General features: G+C 32.9%; 1 protein-coding gene across 1 annotated transcript in view; it reads left to right on the top strand.

Annotated features, from left to right (window-relative positions):
• LOC127733790 (collagen alpha-1(I) chain-like) overlaps window positions 1-19,993 on the top strand; it is a 38,874-nt gene extending 18,881 nt beyond the window's left edge. The window contains exons 2-13 of the mRNA XM_052243109.1: window positions 5,926-5,983; window positions 6,463-6,567; window positions 10,232-10,312; window positions 12,114-12,194; window positions 12,498-12,674; window positions 14,362-14,433; window positions 14,886-14,912; window positions 15,723-15,812; window positions 16,581-16,649; window positions 16,906-16,935; window positions 17,419-17,504; window positions 19,260-19,993. Of these exons, the coding sequence (XP_052099069.1) occupies window positions 5,926-5,983; window positions 6,463-6,567; window positions 10,232-10,312; window positions 12,114-12,194; window positions 12,498-12,674; window positions 14,362-14,433; window positions 14,886-14,912; window positions 15,723-15,812; window positions 16,581-16,649; window positions 16,906-16,935; window positions 17,419-17,504; window positions 19,260-19,280 (897 nt within the window). The 3' untranslated portion in view covers window positions 19,281-19,993. The remainder of the gene's footprint in view (window positions 1-5,925; window positions 5,984-6,462; window positions 6,568-10,231; window positions 10,313-12,113; window positions 12,195-12,497; window positions 12,675-14,361; window positions 14,434-14,885; window positions 14,913-15,722; window positions 15,813-16,580; window positions 16,650-16,905; window positions 16,936-17,418; window positions 17,505-19,259) is intronic.
• The last annotated feature ends 592 nt before the right edge of the window (window positions 19,994-20,585 follow it).

Raw genomic sequence — 20,585 nt, 5'->3', positions numbered from 1 at the left:
TTAGATTGAGTGTGACCTTTCATATTTATTTCAATAATTCCGTACCTATTTCTGTGTGTTATTTTTATTTTATCGTCGTAAGTCGCGTTCAGGGACGACTTAAATCTAAAGCATAAACACTAAGATCTACACAGCACCTAAGGTAGACTTTTTTTCAGGGATTTCCAACCTTGTTTCAGCAACAATTACATATTTATATACTAAAATTTGCATGTTAAGTATGGGCAATAATAGAATAATACAGCTTCGTATTATTTATACTTCATGGTTGATTGATCGATTGATTTATTGTTGCTAGCTTAGTGGTCCAGTCAATCATTAAAAAATCACTTTTTTGATGAGGGAGTCCAATGTGAACTTTTAAATAAGCCCTTTCTTGCTACCTGTATCTTCATATGGACTTGAAGTTGTCGTAATTTGCCATGTTTTTCTGGGCAAGCAATTACTATCGAAACTTCTATGAGAATAAGTTTATCGTCAATGGCATACATCGTGAACAGGTGGAAAAAAATCCAAAGACCCTGTTTCGGTTAAAAACAAACAGGATACGGAAAATAAAGGGTTTTCCCCAAGTTGAAACATTTTTTAAAACCATTGCCCTTTTTTTCTTAAATAGCATTTTTTTCAGAAACTGGTGAACTCTTGTCTTAATATTGTAAGTGCATACATTCATATGAAATGAAAACATCATTTGTCTTGAAAAGTCTTTTTCAAACAAAGAAATCGATACAGCTAGAAGACACAACACCATATAATTTGTAAAACTTGGATAAAATTAGATTGCATCTTAATCGACAACAAATAATTTTCTGATTTTATTTCTCTAGTTTTACTGATTCAATAAACACGATTTTCTTCCACTTGTTTGACATCAATAAAGCTACGTTACATTTGTTCCGAATACAATTCCTAAACTCATGTTTTTTTAGGGAATAAACTTCTGTATTTAAGTTATCAAATAAAATATTTGAAGTAATTTGGTCAGTATTTCTGTTGAAAGCCAAGCCTTGTCACTGATGTGTTACGTATATATCTTTGGAGGTGTGACTCTAGAATGTACTGTTACAGAGACAGGCAAAGCATTAATTAAGATAGCTTGTTTTAGGAAATTCAATTTCCAGGAAGAAAGGAAATGTTTTATTGAATTTTCATTGATAATTAACTGTTTGTGGAAGTCTGAAAAGTAGTCATAATGATGATAAATGTTGCAAGCCTTCAATTGTAGCTATAACTTACAAAAGAATATAATTGCCCCGTTTTGTGCTAAAATAAAATATCCATCATTTTTTAGCCGTTTTCTCTGATACCCTGCCACCAGGATCTATCATAATCAACATAATCATTTTGTCATTAATTTAATGAAGAATGGGTGTAAAAATATCGATTAATATTTAATAGGGATCTAAAAAGAAATTGTCCGGCCTTCAAATGATTAACTAGACCACAGTAGAATAAGTCTCGCGAGAAATTTAATTAACCGTTAGTTATTGGAAACTTTATGTAACTGAGTTAACGTGTCAATTTTGTAGCGACGTAATTATAGAATATTCGTCATATATGTTACACGTAAATTATTTACGGAGAGAAAAATAATCTTGCTTTTATCCACCTAATTGACGGTACAGAGTCAATACCAAATACCAAAGTAGCACCACATTATCTCACATGACGATGCATAGACTTACCTTCTTTGAATAAAGTCGGGATTGTATTTTGTAATCAAGTTAATGTAGTTTTGATAGAATAAAAGGCTCTACACTGAGATAATGGACTTCATTTATTAAAATTACACTCAATAATGAAGGTTCTTTTTTTTCTATAATGTTACCTATTCTTCATTCGTGACATTGGAATGGACACTAATGGTCAGCAATACTTTAAACCACTTTGTTGCCGTAAAGAATTTCGGACAACCATTCATCACATCTTCCTTCGATGCAGCTCTGCAGAAACACAATTTTATTGTTTTGGTTATTAGCTTTTGGTAGGTGAGGTGTTTGTGTGTGTGGGGTTTTTTTTATCTGGTTTTTTTTTGTTATCTTGATTTGTTTTTAACGAGGATGATGTGTTGGTATAATTTGACTCATGTTTTACTAAATTTTGGTTAATTGAGTTCCTGATGACGTCCAATCTTCAACGCAATACATATTTATATACAGAATATGTGATCTATGATTTGTCGTTTTCAGTAAGTTTATATTTTAAGCAATACTTTCAGTTGAATGTAGTTCTTCATTACTAGTTTTTAATACAGTGGATTTGTCTCATAGATTATTGCAGGAATTCGTGTAGTTAGCAATGTTACAACTATTATAGTTATCATATAAGAGGAATGTTGTCAAAATATTAAAATCAATACTAAAATGTACATGGTATATCTCTGACGTTCTGACCTAATAATCAATGTGTTTCCTTCTTCGCATTTCTTTCGTCCTGATTTTAAGTAATTTTTTTTCATTGTTATTATTTCTTTATCATATTTTCCCTTCGTAATTCTGCGGACCTGACCTGGTAGAACTTTTTTTTTTATTTCATTCGATAGTCCTGGCCTGTTATAATGTCTTCTTCTTCGTCATTCTATATAGAACATTGGTTGTTCGACCTGCTAGTCAAATGCGTTTTGTTAAAATATACCTTTTCACCTTTTTTGGTCTTTTGGAAAATGTTGTTTGTGCTGTATTTAGACCCCTCTACCAAGATAAAACGTTTGCATGCACACGTATAAAAATTGCGGTTTTTATCCAACGCAATCATAGGTTTGAACGTTGTTTTCAATTTAGACTTGTTTATATTTTTTCGTTTGGGCTTGTATAATATTTGCCTTCGGGTTTATATGATCCGTTCATCCTATTTTTACTCTTCAAAATTCAAGAGTCTATCCTAAATTGAGGTAAATTATATGGCCTTCCAAATACCGTTTCGATTCCTAACATCACTGAAGAGACATTAATTGTCGAAATCCGGATATGGTGTACTAATTTTTGCACCTTTTGTTTGCAGTAAACCATCTTGTCCGCAACTTTATTGTTTTCTGTTTGGTATTAAATTAATAGTTAAGATCCATTTTGTTACATCTGGTGATCCGTTTATTTGGCAATCGCCAATGGCAGTCAGCACCAAACCTAACCATACTGTAGGTAATTGCCAGCCTTGTGGGGATAAGCGCTGCAAATGTTGCAACCAATTGCAGCATTCATCAACATTTCACAGTAAGACCACAGAAAAGACATACAAGATCTTCTGCAATGTCAACTGCAAAAGCTCAAACGTGATTTACGTTCTTGAGTGTCCTATATGTGGTATCCAATATGTTGGTGAATCTATGCAGCCATTTCACAATATTGTAATATATCCTTTCATGACACCGATTTGTGTACAGATGTTTTTTTTAATAACATTACTTCTGAAAAATGCATACATCTTATATATTAAATTTATTTTCAATTTACTTTTTGGAATTATTTTTCATGATTGATTGATTTTTGTTTGCTTGACGTTCAGTAGAAGTATTTTTTGCCTATTCGCGACAAAATCAACTCAACTATAACTCTAATACCGGTAGACTCTGCAAAGTGGGTTGACCAGAGTGAAGGGTGGGACATTTGGACTGCCACTGAGGGTATGCTGGATAGAAGCAGAAATTTTGCCTTGTAACAGTAAATCTATGGACCCATCAAAGAGTTATTGCAAGGGTTCTGTAGCATGCAGAGATCATGACACTCTCCATCTGCCAATCATCGACTTTACCATTCCACGTATAACTGGACTTGATTGTGTCATTATGCATTCCGCTGAGCCAAACATTGGGTTTACTGACGGAGAATAGTCCAGGTGACTATAGCCAACCTTTAAGTCCTTGTACGTTTTTCATGTTCAAATTGGATTTTGAGAAAAGATGTACATATTAAGTTCGTACGTTAAAACTTTATGTGTCCTTTTATTTTTATCGTCATTTGGTTGCTGTCTCATAAGCGTTATGTACAGAATATCCATTACCCTATATTCATATGGTTAACAGAAGAAAACAAATTCATAAAGGTTGTGAGTGCATCAATATATAAAACATAGATACATTTATATTAAAAGAGCTGACAGATAGTCAACAGTCAGTTAAACTCTACTAGAAAGATCAGACTGCATTTGACGGACTTCTTTTAATAAGTAAGATCACTTAGTTTTGAATGAAGCTCAAAGGTAGGAAAATAGATTTCAATCACGATTTCAAGAAGCTTCCTAGAAGCTTACAATGTAATACAAGTATTAAAATGAATAGCTGTTCCACTTAATTAACTGGCAGTAATGAACCATTCTAAAATTTTGTAATGAAAATGATGTCCTTGGGATTTCATGAAATGGAATACTAATCACGGACACAGAAACAATTAAATATGACAATAGAAGAAACAAACGGTGCATAACGTGTAGATGGACCAATTTAATAATATATAAATAAAAATGACATCGAAGGTTCATAAACTTCAAACAAATATCGCTACAAACTATTAAAAAGGCTATTTATCGTTATAAAACAGATAATTAATGAAAACTCTGTTATTCATTTATTGCATTTAAAATAACATATTGAGCAATGTTGTAAGAGTATAGTGTTTTAAACATGCTTTAATGTGCATACCTTCGTGATTAAAATGTCAGAAATTCAAACTAGATGGCGGTCTGAATAATTAATTAACAAATTGTCGACTATTGGTCCGACATAGGTGAATGCTTGTCTAATTAGCAATCATACACATACCACATTTTTATATAATTGATGAATTTGACAAATGCTGTAGCTTTATTATTCATTTTTAAACATACAAGTTCACTATTAAAAGGAATAATCGCTTCAAATCAATAATCATGATGGAAATGCAAATTTAGAAAACTGGTCCCATAAACTTAAGATTCATTTTATAACACAGGCCGCTAGCATCCATGAATTTGATTTGTTTAAATCTGGCATTAAAACGAGATCTCTATTAGATTGATTGATTGGTGTTTTCTTAACATCCAGTGGCAAATATTTCATCCACGTTCAGGACTATGATATCTTTTAGAAGCAAGCAGACAACGGTCTAAAAATTCAGCCCTACGATTCATCGGTTTTAGCGTTTTATGTAGCGGTACCTGTATCAGCACTCTATTTCCAAAATAGTGTATTTATTAACAAAAACTACAGGAACCGTATACTACCATGAATGCTATATTAGATGAATGTTAAACAAATGATCAAATGATCAAATATGCATGCCATGCTCATTGCTAAACTCCACATTATAGCTTGTTTCCATTTTAGTCCATAAATGTAGGAGTTATTTGTTCAATTTGGATTAAGTGATTATTTATCCTACTGGCAAACTATAGTATTTGAAATTTCATAATTCATGATTTGTTTTCTGTCATTTTTAATATTACCCATGAGTGTGATTCAGTGCTGTCTTTCTTTGAAACGAACCCAAAGGGTTAACTGGGGCTCATCAGTCAAGCAGTAAATTCCGTGCTGAGGGAGGCGTTCGATTAGCTGTGAGGGATATATAAATACGTAGTGACGCCCGACTATAGAGACATACTGATAAGTCAATATAACGACAAAAGCACATTTGATCTGCGTCTATACACACTGCTGCTTGTATTTGTTTGATTCCTTACGACGTTTAAAAATGCAATTAAAGTTTATTAACTGGTAGGAAATTAATATAGTGAGTTTCTCATTCCGAGAGATGTTCCACAGAAAATTGAACTTGATAGAACATAAATATGACAAAAAATGGGAACTCCTCGAGTCTTACTTTCAGAATATGAAATTCAACCATACAGTTGGTATGTCATCAGATAATCATTTTCAAAGTTATTTTTAAACATGATGTAAAACGAATGTATACTCTAATTCTTGAATTATCTTGAACGTACTTGTTACCATTTCAGAGTTATGGCTTTTTACAACAATGTGCAGCCTTGTCAAATACATGCAAAAAACAAACAGGTATGTACAGAACAAACTAGTATTCTATTTATATTTTGTATGAAAAGTAATTTCATTTATAAGAAGAATGTGGCAAATGAGTTCATACTGTAAGTTTCTTTTTACAACAGTAAATACAAAGTAAGGATTATTATCGCTTTTTATGTATAGGTCAACATGTCATGTTAGGTCAATCGTGTTTATACTTTGAATACGACCACAGTTTTCTCTTTTTATTCATTATTTACACTTAATTTTTCATACTAATAAGTAATATTTAAGAAGTATTACAAGTGAAGTAATATGTGATCCTTAAAGTACTTTAGAAGACCAAGTAAATCACAAATTTAGATTTTCTTCAAAAATGACTGCAGTGGTATTAACTAACCTAATCTCCATTAAAGGAAAACAAATTGACTTTATTCTCAGGAGTAATACAGCGAATAAACAGTCTAGATTCCGCATACTTAGCTAAAATTAATTGACTTTTTATCTTGAAGCAACCTATAATCAACAAGATAATTACTATGCAAGATCAAAAAGAATTGTAGATCAGACAGGACCTCCAGGCCCACCAGGTCCACCGGGACCAGAAGGACAACAAGGTCAGTGAATACTTTAGAAATGTTGTTACTCAGTTGTATGCAAGTATTTTTTATGAATGTTGCTGTGAATATTAAGCTGAGTTCCGTTATAAGCAGTGACAAATTACACATGAGTTTTTATTACCAAGCTATGTTGGGTTTTTTTCAACAATTTCATGAAACTTATTGTTTTCTGTAACTTTTTCAATTAAACCACCTTTGAATTTGTGCTGAGATTTCTTTTGACTTTGTAATGAGTCCAGATTTCATACAAGATTTGTCTGAGCTGACTTGCAGAGGATCATGAAATTCACGGGTTCCCATATTTTCAGCCTTCTTATTAGAAATTGAGCTGACTTTTTAATGCTTTTGTGTTCCAAATCATATATATATTCCCCGAATTAGATTCCAGAATCTTTTGATAGTGTTGCATTTTGGGGAATCAAATGGTTGCAGATACATAAAATTTCACTTGCCTTTCTGGTTTTGTTTTTCTTTTTTGTTTGTTTTGTGTGTGGTTTTTTCTTAACTAAAATCAAACACGCACAAGATCATGTTTTTCTCTGACTGTTAATGACGCCTTTATACTAAATCCATTGGATATTGGATGTGTTCTGATTGCTAATTTATTCTAAGATACATGGTTTTTTTTATTAGTTGTTATTGGCTTTGAACTAACAGCGAGTACTGTCAGATCTGTAGTTGGTGTATTTTTGTGGTAAGGGATGTATAAATTCCCTGCAACGTGCGGTCTGTGTTTTTTTTTTAGATGTTTTTTTCTGCTTTTTTCGATCTGGTGAGCTAAGCCCTTTTCAACTGATTTTTTATAGTTTGTTCTAATGTTGTACTGTGACACCACTGTCCCAGATTAGGGGGAAGGTTTGGTGCCAGCAAACATGTTTAACCCCGCCACATCCAATATGTGCCTGAACAAAGTCAGGAGCCTTCAAACGAGAGTTTCAAACATGTTGTATTAAATGCAGAAATGCAATAACAGCCAAATCAACATTATTTTGAGATCTTGTCAATAATATTTTGACATGAGCCACCGCCTTACCGAAAGATATTTGCTACAAATTGTTTTACTTACAACGATGTAAGTATAACTTTGGGGTAAAGATGTGACTTAACTGTAAAAAGGTTAATATAAAAATAAGGAGATGTGGTATGATTGCAAATGATCATTCGGGTCATACATGTACATCCCTGCATGATTATGACCCTCCCATTCCCTGTGTAGGTGCCTGATCCCAAACTTTTTATATGTTACTTCAAAAAGGCATTAAAAGCATTTAGTCGGTTTTTTAAAGTCGATATAATACATAGATATTAGGTTAAAACGTTCAAGATCCTCTGGTTGCTGATTGGTTCCATAAAGGGAGATGTACTGCAATTTGAAAAATCAGATTTACCTAAAAAGAATAATAAACTATTTTTTGAGGAAAGCGGTTTCTCATTAGTATCGTTAGATATATAGTACCGAAGATATGATACATTACTACAAAAAAAATCCTCGGTCAGCTTGGAAACAAAACAAGCTTTGTATGCATTTTTCAAAGGTCATAGTTATGAATGCTGCAAAAATTGAAGAATGTTCAGTAGTTGTCGTTTGTTGATGTGGTTCATAAGTGTTTCTCGTTTTTTATATAGATTAGACCGTTGGTTTTCCCGTTTGAATGGTTTTACACTAGTCATTTTTGGGGCTCTTTATAGCTTGCTGTTCGGTGTGAGCCAAGGCTCCGTGTTGAAGACCGTACTTTGACCTATAATGGTTTACTTTTTTATAAATTGTGACTTGGTTTTAGAGTTGTCTCATTGGCACTCATACCACATCTTCTTATATCTACTTATCAGTTATTCAGACTCCATGAAACCTTTAGTTTATGTTACATATTTCACTGAAGCATAATTGAATCACTGAAGATCTAATATACAGTATTTAGATAGTCATTAAACTAAATTATGACCTGGTATAAGGTTTAGTGGCTACCGTATAAACACTGGGTATAAGGTTTAGTGGCTACCTTATAAACACTGTGTATAAGGTTTAGTGGCTACCGTATAAACACTGGGTATAAGGTTTAGTGGCTACCGTATAAACACTGGGTATAAGGTTTAGTGGCTACCGTATAAACACTGGGTATAAGGTTTAGTGGCTACCTTATAAACACTGGGTATAAGGATTAGTGGCTACCTTATAAACACTGTGTATAAGGTTTAGTGGCTACCGTATAAACACTGGGTATAAGGTTTAGTGGCTACCGTATAAACACTGGGTATAAGGTTTAGTGGCTACCGTATAAACACTGGGTATAAGGTTTAGTGGCTACCTTATAAACACTGGGTATAAGGTTTAGTGGCTACCGTATAAACACTGGGTATAAGGTTTAGTGGCTACCTTATAAACACTGGGTATAAGGTTTAGTGGCTACCGTATAAACACTGGGTATAAGGTTTAGTGGCTACCGTATAAACACTGGGTATAAGGTTTAGTGGCTACCTTATAAACACTGTGTATAAGGTTTAGTGGCTACCGTATAAACACTGGGTATAAGGTTTAGTGGCTACCTTATAAACACTGGGTATAAGGTTTAGTGGCTACCGTATAAACACTGCGTATAAGGTTTAGTGGCTACCGTATAAACACTGGGTATAAGGTTTAGTGGCTACCTTATAAACGCTGGGTATAAGGTTTAGTGGCTACCGTATAAACGCTAGGTATAAGGTTTAGTGGCTACCGTATAAACGCTGGGTATAAGGTTTAGTGGCTACCTTATAAACACTGGGTATAAGGTTTAGTGGCTACCTTATAAACACTGGGTATAAGGTTTAGTGGCTACCGTATAAACACTGGGTATAAGGTTTAGTGGCTACCGTATAAACACTGGGTATAAGGTTTAGTGGCTACCGTATAAACACTGGGTATAAGGTTTAGTGGCTACCTTATAAACACTGGGTATAAGGTTTAGTGGCTACCTTATAAACACTGTGTATAAGGTTTAGTGGCTACCGTATAAACACTGGGTATAAGGTTTAGTGGCTACCTTATAAACACTGGGTATAAGGTTTAGTGGCTACCGTATAAACACTGGGTATAAGGTTTAGTGGCTACCGTATAAACGCTGGGTATAAGGTTTAGTGGCTACCGTATAAACACTGGGTATAAGGTTTAGTGGCTACCTTATAAACACTGGGTATAAGGTTTAGTGGCTACCGTATAAACACTGGGTATAAGGTTTAGTGGCTACCTTATAAACACTGGGTATAAGGTTTAGTGGCTACCGTATAAACACTGGGTATAAGGTTTAGTGGCTACCGTATAAACACTGGGTATAAGGTTTAGTGGCTACCGTATAAACACTGGGTATAAGGTTTAGTGGCTACCGTATAAACACTGGATCCTTGTTGGTGTATACTGTTTTTTGTTTTACATATTTTTCTTTCATTCTTTTTACGTCAATACCACTGATATCGGGTCTGTTAGTGAGACAACAACCTAACAAAACCAACCAAAGTGTTCCAGTCTAATGCATGATTCTGTTTGACAAATGTTTTGACAAAATTCAGATGTAAGGTAGAATTTGAATGCAGGTAACTAACGTGCACGCACTATGGATCCAGTGAGATATATGATAATTTGTTTGCCAGCTTACAATTAAAACTTGTTATGCCTATATGTTTACAGGTGAAAAAGGATCAAAAGGTGACACAGGTCCTAGAGGACATCAAGGATTACTCGGGTTTCCTGGATATAAAGGAGACAGAGGCGAGTCTATTTTGACATAATTATAAATTCTGGTTTGATTTATATATTCTTCTTTCTTTTGTTTTTGTTTTGTTGAACAGTTGTTGTCTGGCAAAGTATCAGGAATATACGAACCAGAAATGATCCTATTCGACGGTGTTCTGTTGCCAACCGCTTGTATTTGTTTCGGTAGTAAAGTAACACCAAGAAGTGTTTTTATTTTTATTGAAACTAAAGGTATAAAGTCAGTTATAGATATTTTTTGACAATATATATGGATTTGTAGAATCTAACCTAAACCAACGACCTCTAAAGTTGAATAGCAGTTTGTTCTTTCAGCCAAACCAGCTTTTTGTTATTTGACCTAGTATACCGTGAATAAAAGGAGATGTTGTACACGTCAATGAGAAAGCAACCCAATGAAACAAATCAAAGTACTGAAGTACTGAACATCGGATGACCGCAAGTTCTGTTGGATGGGCTCAGAAAAAATCAAAGTACTGAAGTACTGAACATCGGATGACACCAAGTTCAGGTGGATGGGCTCAGACAAAATCAAAGTACTGAAGTGCTGAACATCGGATGACACCAAGTTCTGGTGGATGGGCTCAGAAAAAAAATCATATCTCTATACCTGAAAGTTAGGTTAAGGTACATAGATATATTTTTTTTGAGACAAGTTCCTGTGTGGATGATGAATAAATGACAAGGAATTTAACCTCACCGTAATAATTATTGTATTGTAGTGATATAATCATTTGTTATCAGTATAATCTGGTTTGTTGTTATATATTATATTAATATTTGTATAACAGTTATATATATATCAGATCGTCACTCGAGATATTCTCCCGCATGCGTTAATACAAATTTTCGGTATTCATGATTTGTTACTGGTATATATATTTCTCACAACAAAACATTTTCATATCATTTATCTATGTTCTTAAAATTATATTTTCATGAGTATTCATTGAAAAAATGAATTTGTAACAAGCGATAAGGAAAGTTATTTTTCACTCGATAATATCCGCGTATTTATACGAAATACGTTCGGTTATCAGTCAAAAGCGCAAGGAAAAGGTCACATCCGATGTAATAGCCATAAAGAGATTAACATTAGGTCTTCAACATATATAGACAAATGTTTATACAATACTAGTATGTCAACCTCTATGAATCAACTCAAGTATAGAAAAGTGAACCTGAAGACAGTTTCCTCGAAAAGTCCACACGAACTTGCTTTTAATTAAAGTAATCAGTTATGAGATATTTTATTACCTACACTATAAAGAATCAGTTGGGGGATATTTTATTACCTGCACTATAATGAATCAGTTGGGGGATATTTTATTACCTGCACTATAATGACTGTATCGAGTTTGTGGAATAATGAGTTTATACGTGTACAGTGTTGCCTCAGCCTACAGCAGTAAATTCATTGATAAATGACGTGTTAACACATTGTTATTGTCTTAAATGATCAAACGATAACTACCAAGAAAATATATCACATCCTTTCTTTATTTTCGCCAATATACGTAACAAATAGACACGCTAATAAGACATTTATTTTTCTTCTAAGTCATATGATATTCGTGCTTAAAGAGAACAACTTCGAATTTTTAATTCATTTACATGTATGCACAGGTGCTGATAAAACTGAATAAAGGTTGCACAAGAACCTTTGACATTAAAATATTCCACTGTACATATATTTTCCACGTTCATATTAAACGTAAAATATAAGACTTCGTTTGCTTTTAAGATGATTTGAAATGACAATAAACATATACATTCTAAGGTAGGCTTTATATTGTAGGTTTGAAAGGTGATCATGGTAAGAAAGGGGAGATAGGACCAGTCGGTCCAGGTGGTCTGAGAGGAGCCAGTGGACCACCAGGTATGTAAATAAATTGATTTCTTAAATTATTCAATACATATACTGTAAAAGTTCCCCCGAATAGAATACATATTTTTTCAAACAAACTGGAACACACGAGGCTACAAAGATGTAGAATAAATGTTAAGTATTCCAAACAGCGTATTCTTTCTTATCTCAACTTACATACTTTACCAAAACTGCAGTGATATATTTGCGATATAGCAAAACATTTGATAAAATAATAATGTGCCTTAGTATAAAACGTTGTTAGTAAACTCTAAGTTTTGATATCCTAACGGACAATATTTATTTTAACAAAAGGCGCCCCTGGACCAGCAGGAATCGAAGGTCCTCCTGGAAAAAGAGGACGAAAAGGAATTAATGGATTACCTGGGCCACAAGGACCACCAGGTTTAAGGGGAACACAGGGTTATACAGGTCCTAAAGGTGAAAAGGGAGAAACTGGTGGACATGGTTTCTCAGGTGGAAACTGTACTTGTAAGTAAAACTATTAGATATTGACACTGGTTCTGATGAGCTACAACTCCTCTGGAATTACAAACTGACATTAAGCTATGTGATATGCAATTTGCTTTTACAATAATTAATTCCTATATATATTTAGAATCAGTTTTTTTTTTCTTCAATAATTGTAATGAAGAATGGCATAATCTGGGACCCGTATTTGACTCCGTTTTTTACTGTTTTGTGCATCCGGAACTAACTTCGTGTACCTCAACTAAGATATGACTAAAATAATATCAAAACAGCAGCGCATCACTACGTTTCTTAATGAAACAAAATTGCAGCAAAAACCTACACAACATATATGAAACAACAACGTAAATAAAACGATAAATTAATGAGAATTGAGTTCCTGACAAACGAAATATGGAAATTAAGCTTAAAACTACGAAAATAGCTTACTTACCTCTTCTAACATTGATAACTACTACATATACTTAATTAGTTAAGAGTACCAAGTTTGAAAATAAATATGATTATACAATTTATGCTCGCGATTTATTGGATATCTTCATAGAGTTTATAAACAACAACTACACTTATATAACCTCGATGTAACCAGATGACTCAGGGTAACGTGTCACAGGGACTGTAATCACTTAGTTTATCAATTTGCCAAAATTGGAGCCTGTTAAAGTATTTACCGCAAGTGATACGAACACTCGCACATATCTATTTTTTTTTATCACGCCCCTATTCTTTACCATTTTTACTAACTGAAAGCGACTGTGGGTGTCTATGGTAAGGCAGTACACAGACTGTATAGGTAGCATACAACAACATATTTGTTCAGTTCGTTTGCTAATATTATAGTACAATAATGCAGTATAAAAGTATGAGTAAATTAAATCAAACTGAAAATGTTTATTCTGATGTAAATAGATGTAGTTATAAACAAGGTTAAAATGACATTTGTACAAGAAAAGAATACAAACAAAAGCTTCCTAATAAGTCAACACTTCAATTAACTTTCTATAAAGCTTTCCATGGCATCTAATTACGTATCATTGCAGATCTTTTTATCATCAGTGCGTCTGTTTAATTTATGTTCTTTAATTTAATTTGTTATCGATTAAAACCACATGTTTTTTTACATTATAGTGAGCTTTTAACGTAAATAATTTCTCGGTTGATAATTTTTTTTCACAAATCACCAATGAATTCAATTAAAGGAAAGCCTTTTCCAGGACTGAAACCATAATGTATTTTTTACAGAAAGCTCATATAAAGAAACGTTAACATACTTTCAACGTACATGTATGCCTTTCACAGAAATACCAAATCTTATAATTAACAACGAGGCATAATACTATTTATACACATTGTATCGAAAATAAAGAAAAACACCTTTAAAAAAAATCCTTTTTGTTCAGTTAGTTTTAATTAGATTATGATTCCTGTAATTCATTGCATGAAAATTTTCAAAAAGTTGTCACATACACGTTTTTCATCATTTGAATTACTGGAGTTGCTGATAAAACGTCAAAGAGACCGAAACCCAGCAACACACCTAACAAAAAAAATAAAGGGCAACCCATAATCTGCATCTTACAATTAAATTCTTTTTTTTTTTTTTGAAAAGAAAAAAAAATCGTTGTCGTTGGTCGGATTTGATTAAAATGAGAAAAAAAAATCAGCTGAATTGATCATTTAACTTTAGGCGGTAGAGGGCAGAAGGGAGAAAAAGGACCACGAGGACAATTAGGATATACAGGATTTAAAGGCGATAAAGGTATATAGTTATAATATGAAATATTCTATACTGTCAAGATAAAAGGATAGGTCCATTTTGTTGTCTTAGAAATGTTTAACTGAATCATTCAAACATTCTTCAATTATGATACCAGCTTGGTATTAAACACATATTTATAATAGTATAAATTCAATGCAATATCACATTTCGATTTCCTTCCTTTGTATAATAAATGCTGTTGGAAAGATTGGTAGATGCAATTTTTCAGGTTACAAACCCCAAAAGTTATACTCAAGCATTGAAAAACTATTGTATACAGAATAAATCAAATAAATGTGTAGATCTATTAGATAGACAACAGAAACTACACGCGAAAACAAGATCTCAATAGACCACGCAAACAGCAAAAAAAACTGCTGATATATTTAATAACATATATCCTCTGCTACTATATCCTTTGTCCAGTGATACCTGAGTGACTTTTGTTTCAGGTGATGCTGGATTGAAAGGGGAACCAGGTGAGTTTTAGTTTTACAAACACAAAAAAAGTCAAAAAATCACGTGACGCTTTATACACGGTTACATTTGAATAGCCTTAACCAAAAACTGAACATGATTTTACTTAAAGTGATGAATTGTTGTACATGTATTAAGAAAACTGAATCCAAAATGTTTCTTGTTTCACTATAACAAGTTTTGTCACAACATCTGTTATTAATCCGTGTACTTTATGGTATCTTCTGTCCAATTTTCAACATGTTACCCTAACACTAACCCTATCTGCACGTAATACTTAAGCATGATACATTATATGCTAAAAATGTGTTATAGCATATGCTACATTATCTGCTAGCAATGTTAGCAATGTTTAAGAATGTTAGGTTTCTGCTAGTGATGTTCTAAAATGTTACAGTATTTGCTGTCAATGTTTGAACATGTTTTAGTGGTTACTGTCAGTGTTTCAAATGATACAGAATCTGTTCCAGCATTTATATAAATGTGTTACACTTTACAATAATAAGTATGAACTTAAGAAACAACATATATATATATATATATATATATCGAAATGAATTTTAAAATAAGACTTTGATAAATGCTATTTTTATATTTAATACAAGATTTTTGAAACATTCATAACTATATGCTGTTAGGTTACACAAAAACTCGGAAAGCCAAATACACATCCGATATTTACAATATGACAACCAAAGACGTCCACATAACGGTACCTGTGGGCAATGCTTTAACACATTACTGTATCTGCTGCAGAATCTACAATTAATTATTAGATAAAGTGTATATTTTGTGCTAACTCGTTTTAACAGGAAATGGATACGTGGGTTATACTGGTACAAATGGTCTTATAGGACCGAGAGGTTATAAAGGTGACAAGGGAGACAAAGGCGACTCAGTAGGTCAGTGCATGAAATTTTCAGATATTTATGAAACGTTTTGAACATTATTTGAATTCTCAATAGTTTAAATGAACGGACATGGTAACCAACTTGTTATTTAGCGGTGCTCAACTTTTCTCCAATATATATTAGTACTTACAAAGCAGTTACATTCTTGATTTCTTTAGTTCAACAGTAGATCGCTACTTTAGAGCAGCGTGTTGGTTGTATACAGACAAACAGCCAATATTCAGTGTGAAGTGAATTTTTAATTTCAGACCATACACTCTTTCTATCAATGGAATATTGATAATCAAAATTTATGATATCTGAGAAACTGACTCAATTGCAAAAATATGATGCTGGCGAATATGATGCTTTATGAAAATGAGGTCAAGATCAGATGAACCCTGTCCGATGGACATTTACACCACATGATCCTCATATTCACCGAATTACGGATGGTACAATTAAAGTTCCATTTGAAAAAATATGTACAAAGTTATACGCAGTATCTGATTTAATTGACATTTGCCAACCAAGAGTTAGCCTTTATTATCTGATATTTTTTTCAGATGATTTGAACTTCTCACTCTTACGGTTCAGCTGCTGGTGGGGATATGTGAAATGGGTAGATCCCCAAATCATTATTTATTAATTAATTTTATAATAGAGTAACTGATATAATGTATAATTTAAAGAAACCAAAGAATTTCTCAATCGGTGATTACATCAGAGAGATAAAACACATCTGTAAAAGGTGATAAATTACATTCCTTATTATTTCAGTTATTTCCTCCGAAGATAATGGAAGTTTAGTAAGAAACAGGAAATTTCTCCCAGAGGCAAACACTGGCGGTAAGCAACTGAATTATAGCTTTTATTTGCTGAATCGTTTCTTTTCCATGAAGGCAGTTAAAATATATGATAGCAAGGAAAGTACACGTGTACTACAAACTGCTGTGTGAATTATTCTATAATGAACGATATTGATTAAGCCATAAGTTTTTATAAAACATCTCGAATTATTTATTTTTGTAGTAACACTTCTAAAATTTGTTATGAAAAATCGTGATATTGAGCATCTATTAAAAATTTCTTTATAATATTTCAGATAGAAAAGTTCCATTATCGCAGTACAAAGGTAAGAAAATGGTAAAAAGGTAATTAAACGTCCCCTCCCCTGAAAAAAAAACCAAACAAACCAACAACAACAAAAAAATGAATAAAAAGACTTTAAATAGCTTTTCTACGAAAACAAGAATTAAGTATCATTTTTTTTCCGAACAAACATAATATTAGTTGTCGCATTGCCATAGGACATGCTATTTTATAGACATCTATATCATTTGTAAATTTTGTATTTTTTCAAAAAAAATATATGTTTGCTACTTTCTTACTCTTTCTTGATTTATAAATACCGTCACGTTACATATGTGTATTTGGCTTTCCATCGTCATGAGTGTAGGTGACGGAATAATTATCAAGAATGCTCCTAACATGCAATACATTACTTATCTGCAATTCTGCGACTTCTTCTTTTTTGAGATGCATGTTTTTAAATTTTGAGTACTGTTATTTAAATGCCACAATTTGTATATACATTAAAGACTTATTTTTTTGATAGATGCAACAAACAAAAGTAAAGGCAAAGGTTTAGCATCACATGCTATTGGATCTATTTCCTTAATAGCTTTTGTACAAGTTTTACTTGTAAGTCAGTTATTCGTTTATTTTGTATGATCTAACCCACATTAGCATATGGACTGTATTTACACAATCAAATTTGTATTTGTATGCTTTAGTTATATGGTCAAACTGTACTTGTATATTTCAACCGTATGGTTAAAAGACAGTTTAGACCACGTGATTGTACACACCATAAGCGTGTTAAAATTTGATATAGTTCTAGTAGTACCCAATATATATATGCAAATATGGGTATTTCATGATATAAATATAGAATTTGATAAAACAAAACGAATGTAGGATAGCTGATTGTATATATAAAAAAAGAAGATGTGGTATGATTGCTAATGAGACACAATAGACCAAATGACACAGAAATTAACAACTATAGGTCACCGTACGGCCTTCAACAATGAGCAAAGCCCATACCGCATAGTCAGCTATAAAAGGCCCCGAAATAACAAATGTAAAACAATTCAAACGAGAAAACTAATTTATGTACAAAATAATGAACGAAAAACAAATATGTAACCCAGCAACACATGCATCTAAGACAAAATTATCAATCAGTACACATCCAACATCCAATGGATTTAGTATAAAGACGTCATAAACAGTCGGAGAAAAAACATGGCCTGTGCAATGCCAAGATACAGGTATCGACAGATTGTAGAGCCATGAATGTGCATATGTATATAACAATAATATTTAGTTTGCTTTTAATTTACTGATAACAAAATCAATATTAATACCAATAAAAACAATATTCAAAGATGAGACACTTGCAAAAAAAAAAAGTCAGGATGACAATTTAGGTAAAAAAAAGTCAGGATAAACTTTAAAAAAAAGGCAGGACCGAATAGAGTGAAAAATAAAAAGGCAGGACAGAGATTACAACTAAAAAAAAAGGCAGGACAAAATTTTTCATCCTAGCCCCCCCCCCCCCCCCCCCCCCCCCCTCTCCATAAAAATCAAATGGTAGCTCCCTAATATGCTCCAAAAAAAAACTAGGCAGTACGAATGCGGTCGGACCTTTCACGTATGTACATGTACAGCTATTGTCTGAACATGCAAATTTATGCAAGATAACGTCAAATTCTGGGAAATGATCACACAGTTTGAGAACATTTTATTGATCTTATGCAATGGAAAAATTGAATATTTTTAAGTATGAAAATAAGGAGATGTGGTATGATGGTTTTCGGATGTTATACATATTGCTGGCTCAAATTCATTCATGGTGAAATAATTGCTTGATAGCTAATTGCTTAACGTCCAGTGGCAAATAGTTCATGCATATTCAAAACGAGAACAAAATAACAATTAATACAAAAGGTAGGTCCTGCAATAAAGGATCGCCCGGGAAATTTCGAATGCCACTGGAAATTGAAGGTATATTGGATAGGGACATAAATTTAATCTTTCAACAGGCCACATACGGACCCGTCGGAAGAGTTTTTGTCAGGGTTCTGAAAATGTAGAGAGTGTGGCATTTCTATGCCCAAGTCAACCCTTGGGGTTCCTTGTTGAGATAAAAAAAAAGGTGCTGTAACCTTTGGTCATTCCAACACTTCAGCTTAAGGTTAAATGGTAGGTTACGGGCCGTACGGTCATTTCACAAACAGTTTCGCTTCGGTCCATAAACTATCATATGACCCTCAGTGTTGTGAATTGTTGAATATCAACAAACATATAGACGTTATTTCAAATTATATACATTTGAAACAGTTGTTTATTTCTTAACAGCAAATATTTGATATTAATATGTATGAATTTCAGTTATTCATTGGATATAGATGACAGAGCTTGTATTGAATAGTATTATGGACAGAAAAGATAACATATTGAGATTTAAAGTATTGATTACATAAACATATCGGAAAAAAATATTCGACACATTTTATATTAGAAAATAGAGCCGTATTGCTTAAACCAGAGACATGAAATATCATCTCATGAATGAATAAAAAGGATTGTAATAACTTTACGTTAGAGACATATTGATACTTTTAGGATAATCTAACAGACACATTTTCTGATATATCAAATAGTTATGCCGTTGTCTGAATAATAAAACTGTCTGCTGCTGCTAATATTGAAAACGTAGAAAAGATATAAAAGGAACGTCGCCAGGAACAAATTATCATTACGGGAAGGGATTCCAAAGCGAGCTTTATTGTTTCTGGTTTGTCTGTTCATTCAAATTATTTTTTAATGCCAGGATCTTTATATTGTGACTATGTTTATAAATACCATTGAACGATATAATATAGTAAAAAACTGTACACCCTTAAGACCATATCGGGACTAACCAAAAAAGTTAGATAAACAAACAGTTTACAAGACCGAAGTATTCGGCATTGCAGTTAACGACTTTGTTTGAAAAGAGCGTGAAAGATTTGTGATATAAATGCATTTATTTTATAAATTGTATATAGAGATTATAGTTTGAGCTTTTTGTTTAATTTCATTTTTAGAAAATTGTTTGAATAAAGCCAATAAATTAAAATGAATCTTGTTTGTTGAATGACTGCTTATAATCAAATGGAAAATACGTCAGGCATTTTTGGGGCGAGAACAAATTAAAAGAAAAGTACATACATCAATTACGTATATGTTTTAAAGAAAGAGTATAAAGATACCAAAAGGGATATTAAAACAGATAAGTCGAAAACGAACTGACAATGCCATAACAAAAACGAACAACAACCAAAAGACAAACAACAATACACAGAACACAACATAGAACATTTAAGACTGAGCAACACGAAGCTCACCATAAAACGGGGCTCCGGAAGTATGAATGCTTATGTAAAAGTGTAATTTAGGTAGGGGATGAAAATATGCTTGCAATAAGTCGCCTACGAGCCCCTAGAATGTTATTGCAAGATGAGAATTACGTGTAGAGCATGACACTACCCTTACATCGTATTTAACAATTTCAACCCGTACGGATACATCTGTGTATTTATACATCTCGCACGATAAATGTCAATCCGTCCGGATATATCTATGTATTTATACATCTCGCACGATAAATGTCAATCCGTCCGGATATATCTGTGTATTTATACATCTCGCACGATAAATGTCAAGATTGGCAAA

This window comes from Mytilus californianus, unplaced genomic scaffold, assembly GCF_021869535.1.
Source record: "Mytilus californianus isolate M0D057914Y unplaced genomic scaffold, xbMytCali1.0.p SCAF_3, whole genome shotgun sequence".
NCBI lineage: Eukaryota > Metazoa > Mollusca > Bivalvia > Mytilida > Mytilidae > Mytilus > Mytilus californianus.
The sequence above is the reverse complement of the archived record's forward strand: the minus strand, read 5'-3'. Positions and strand labels throughout refer to the sequence as shown.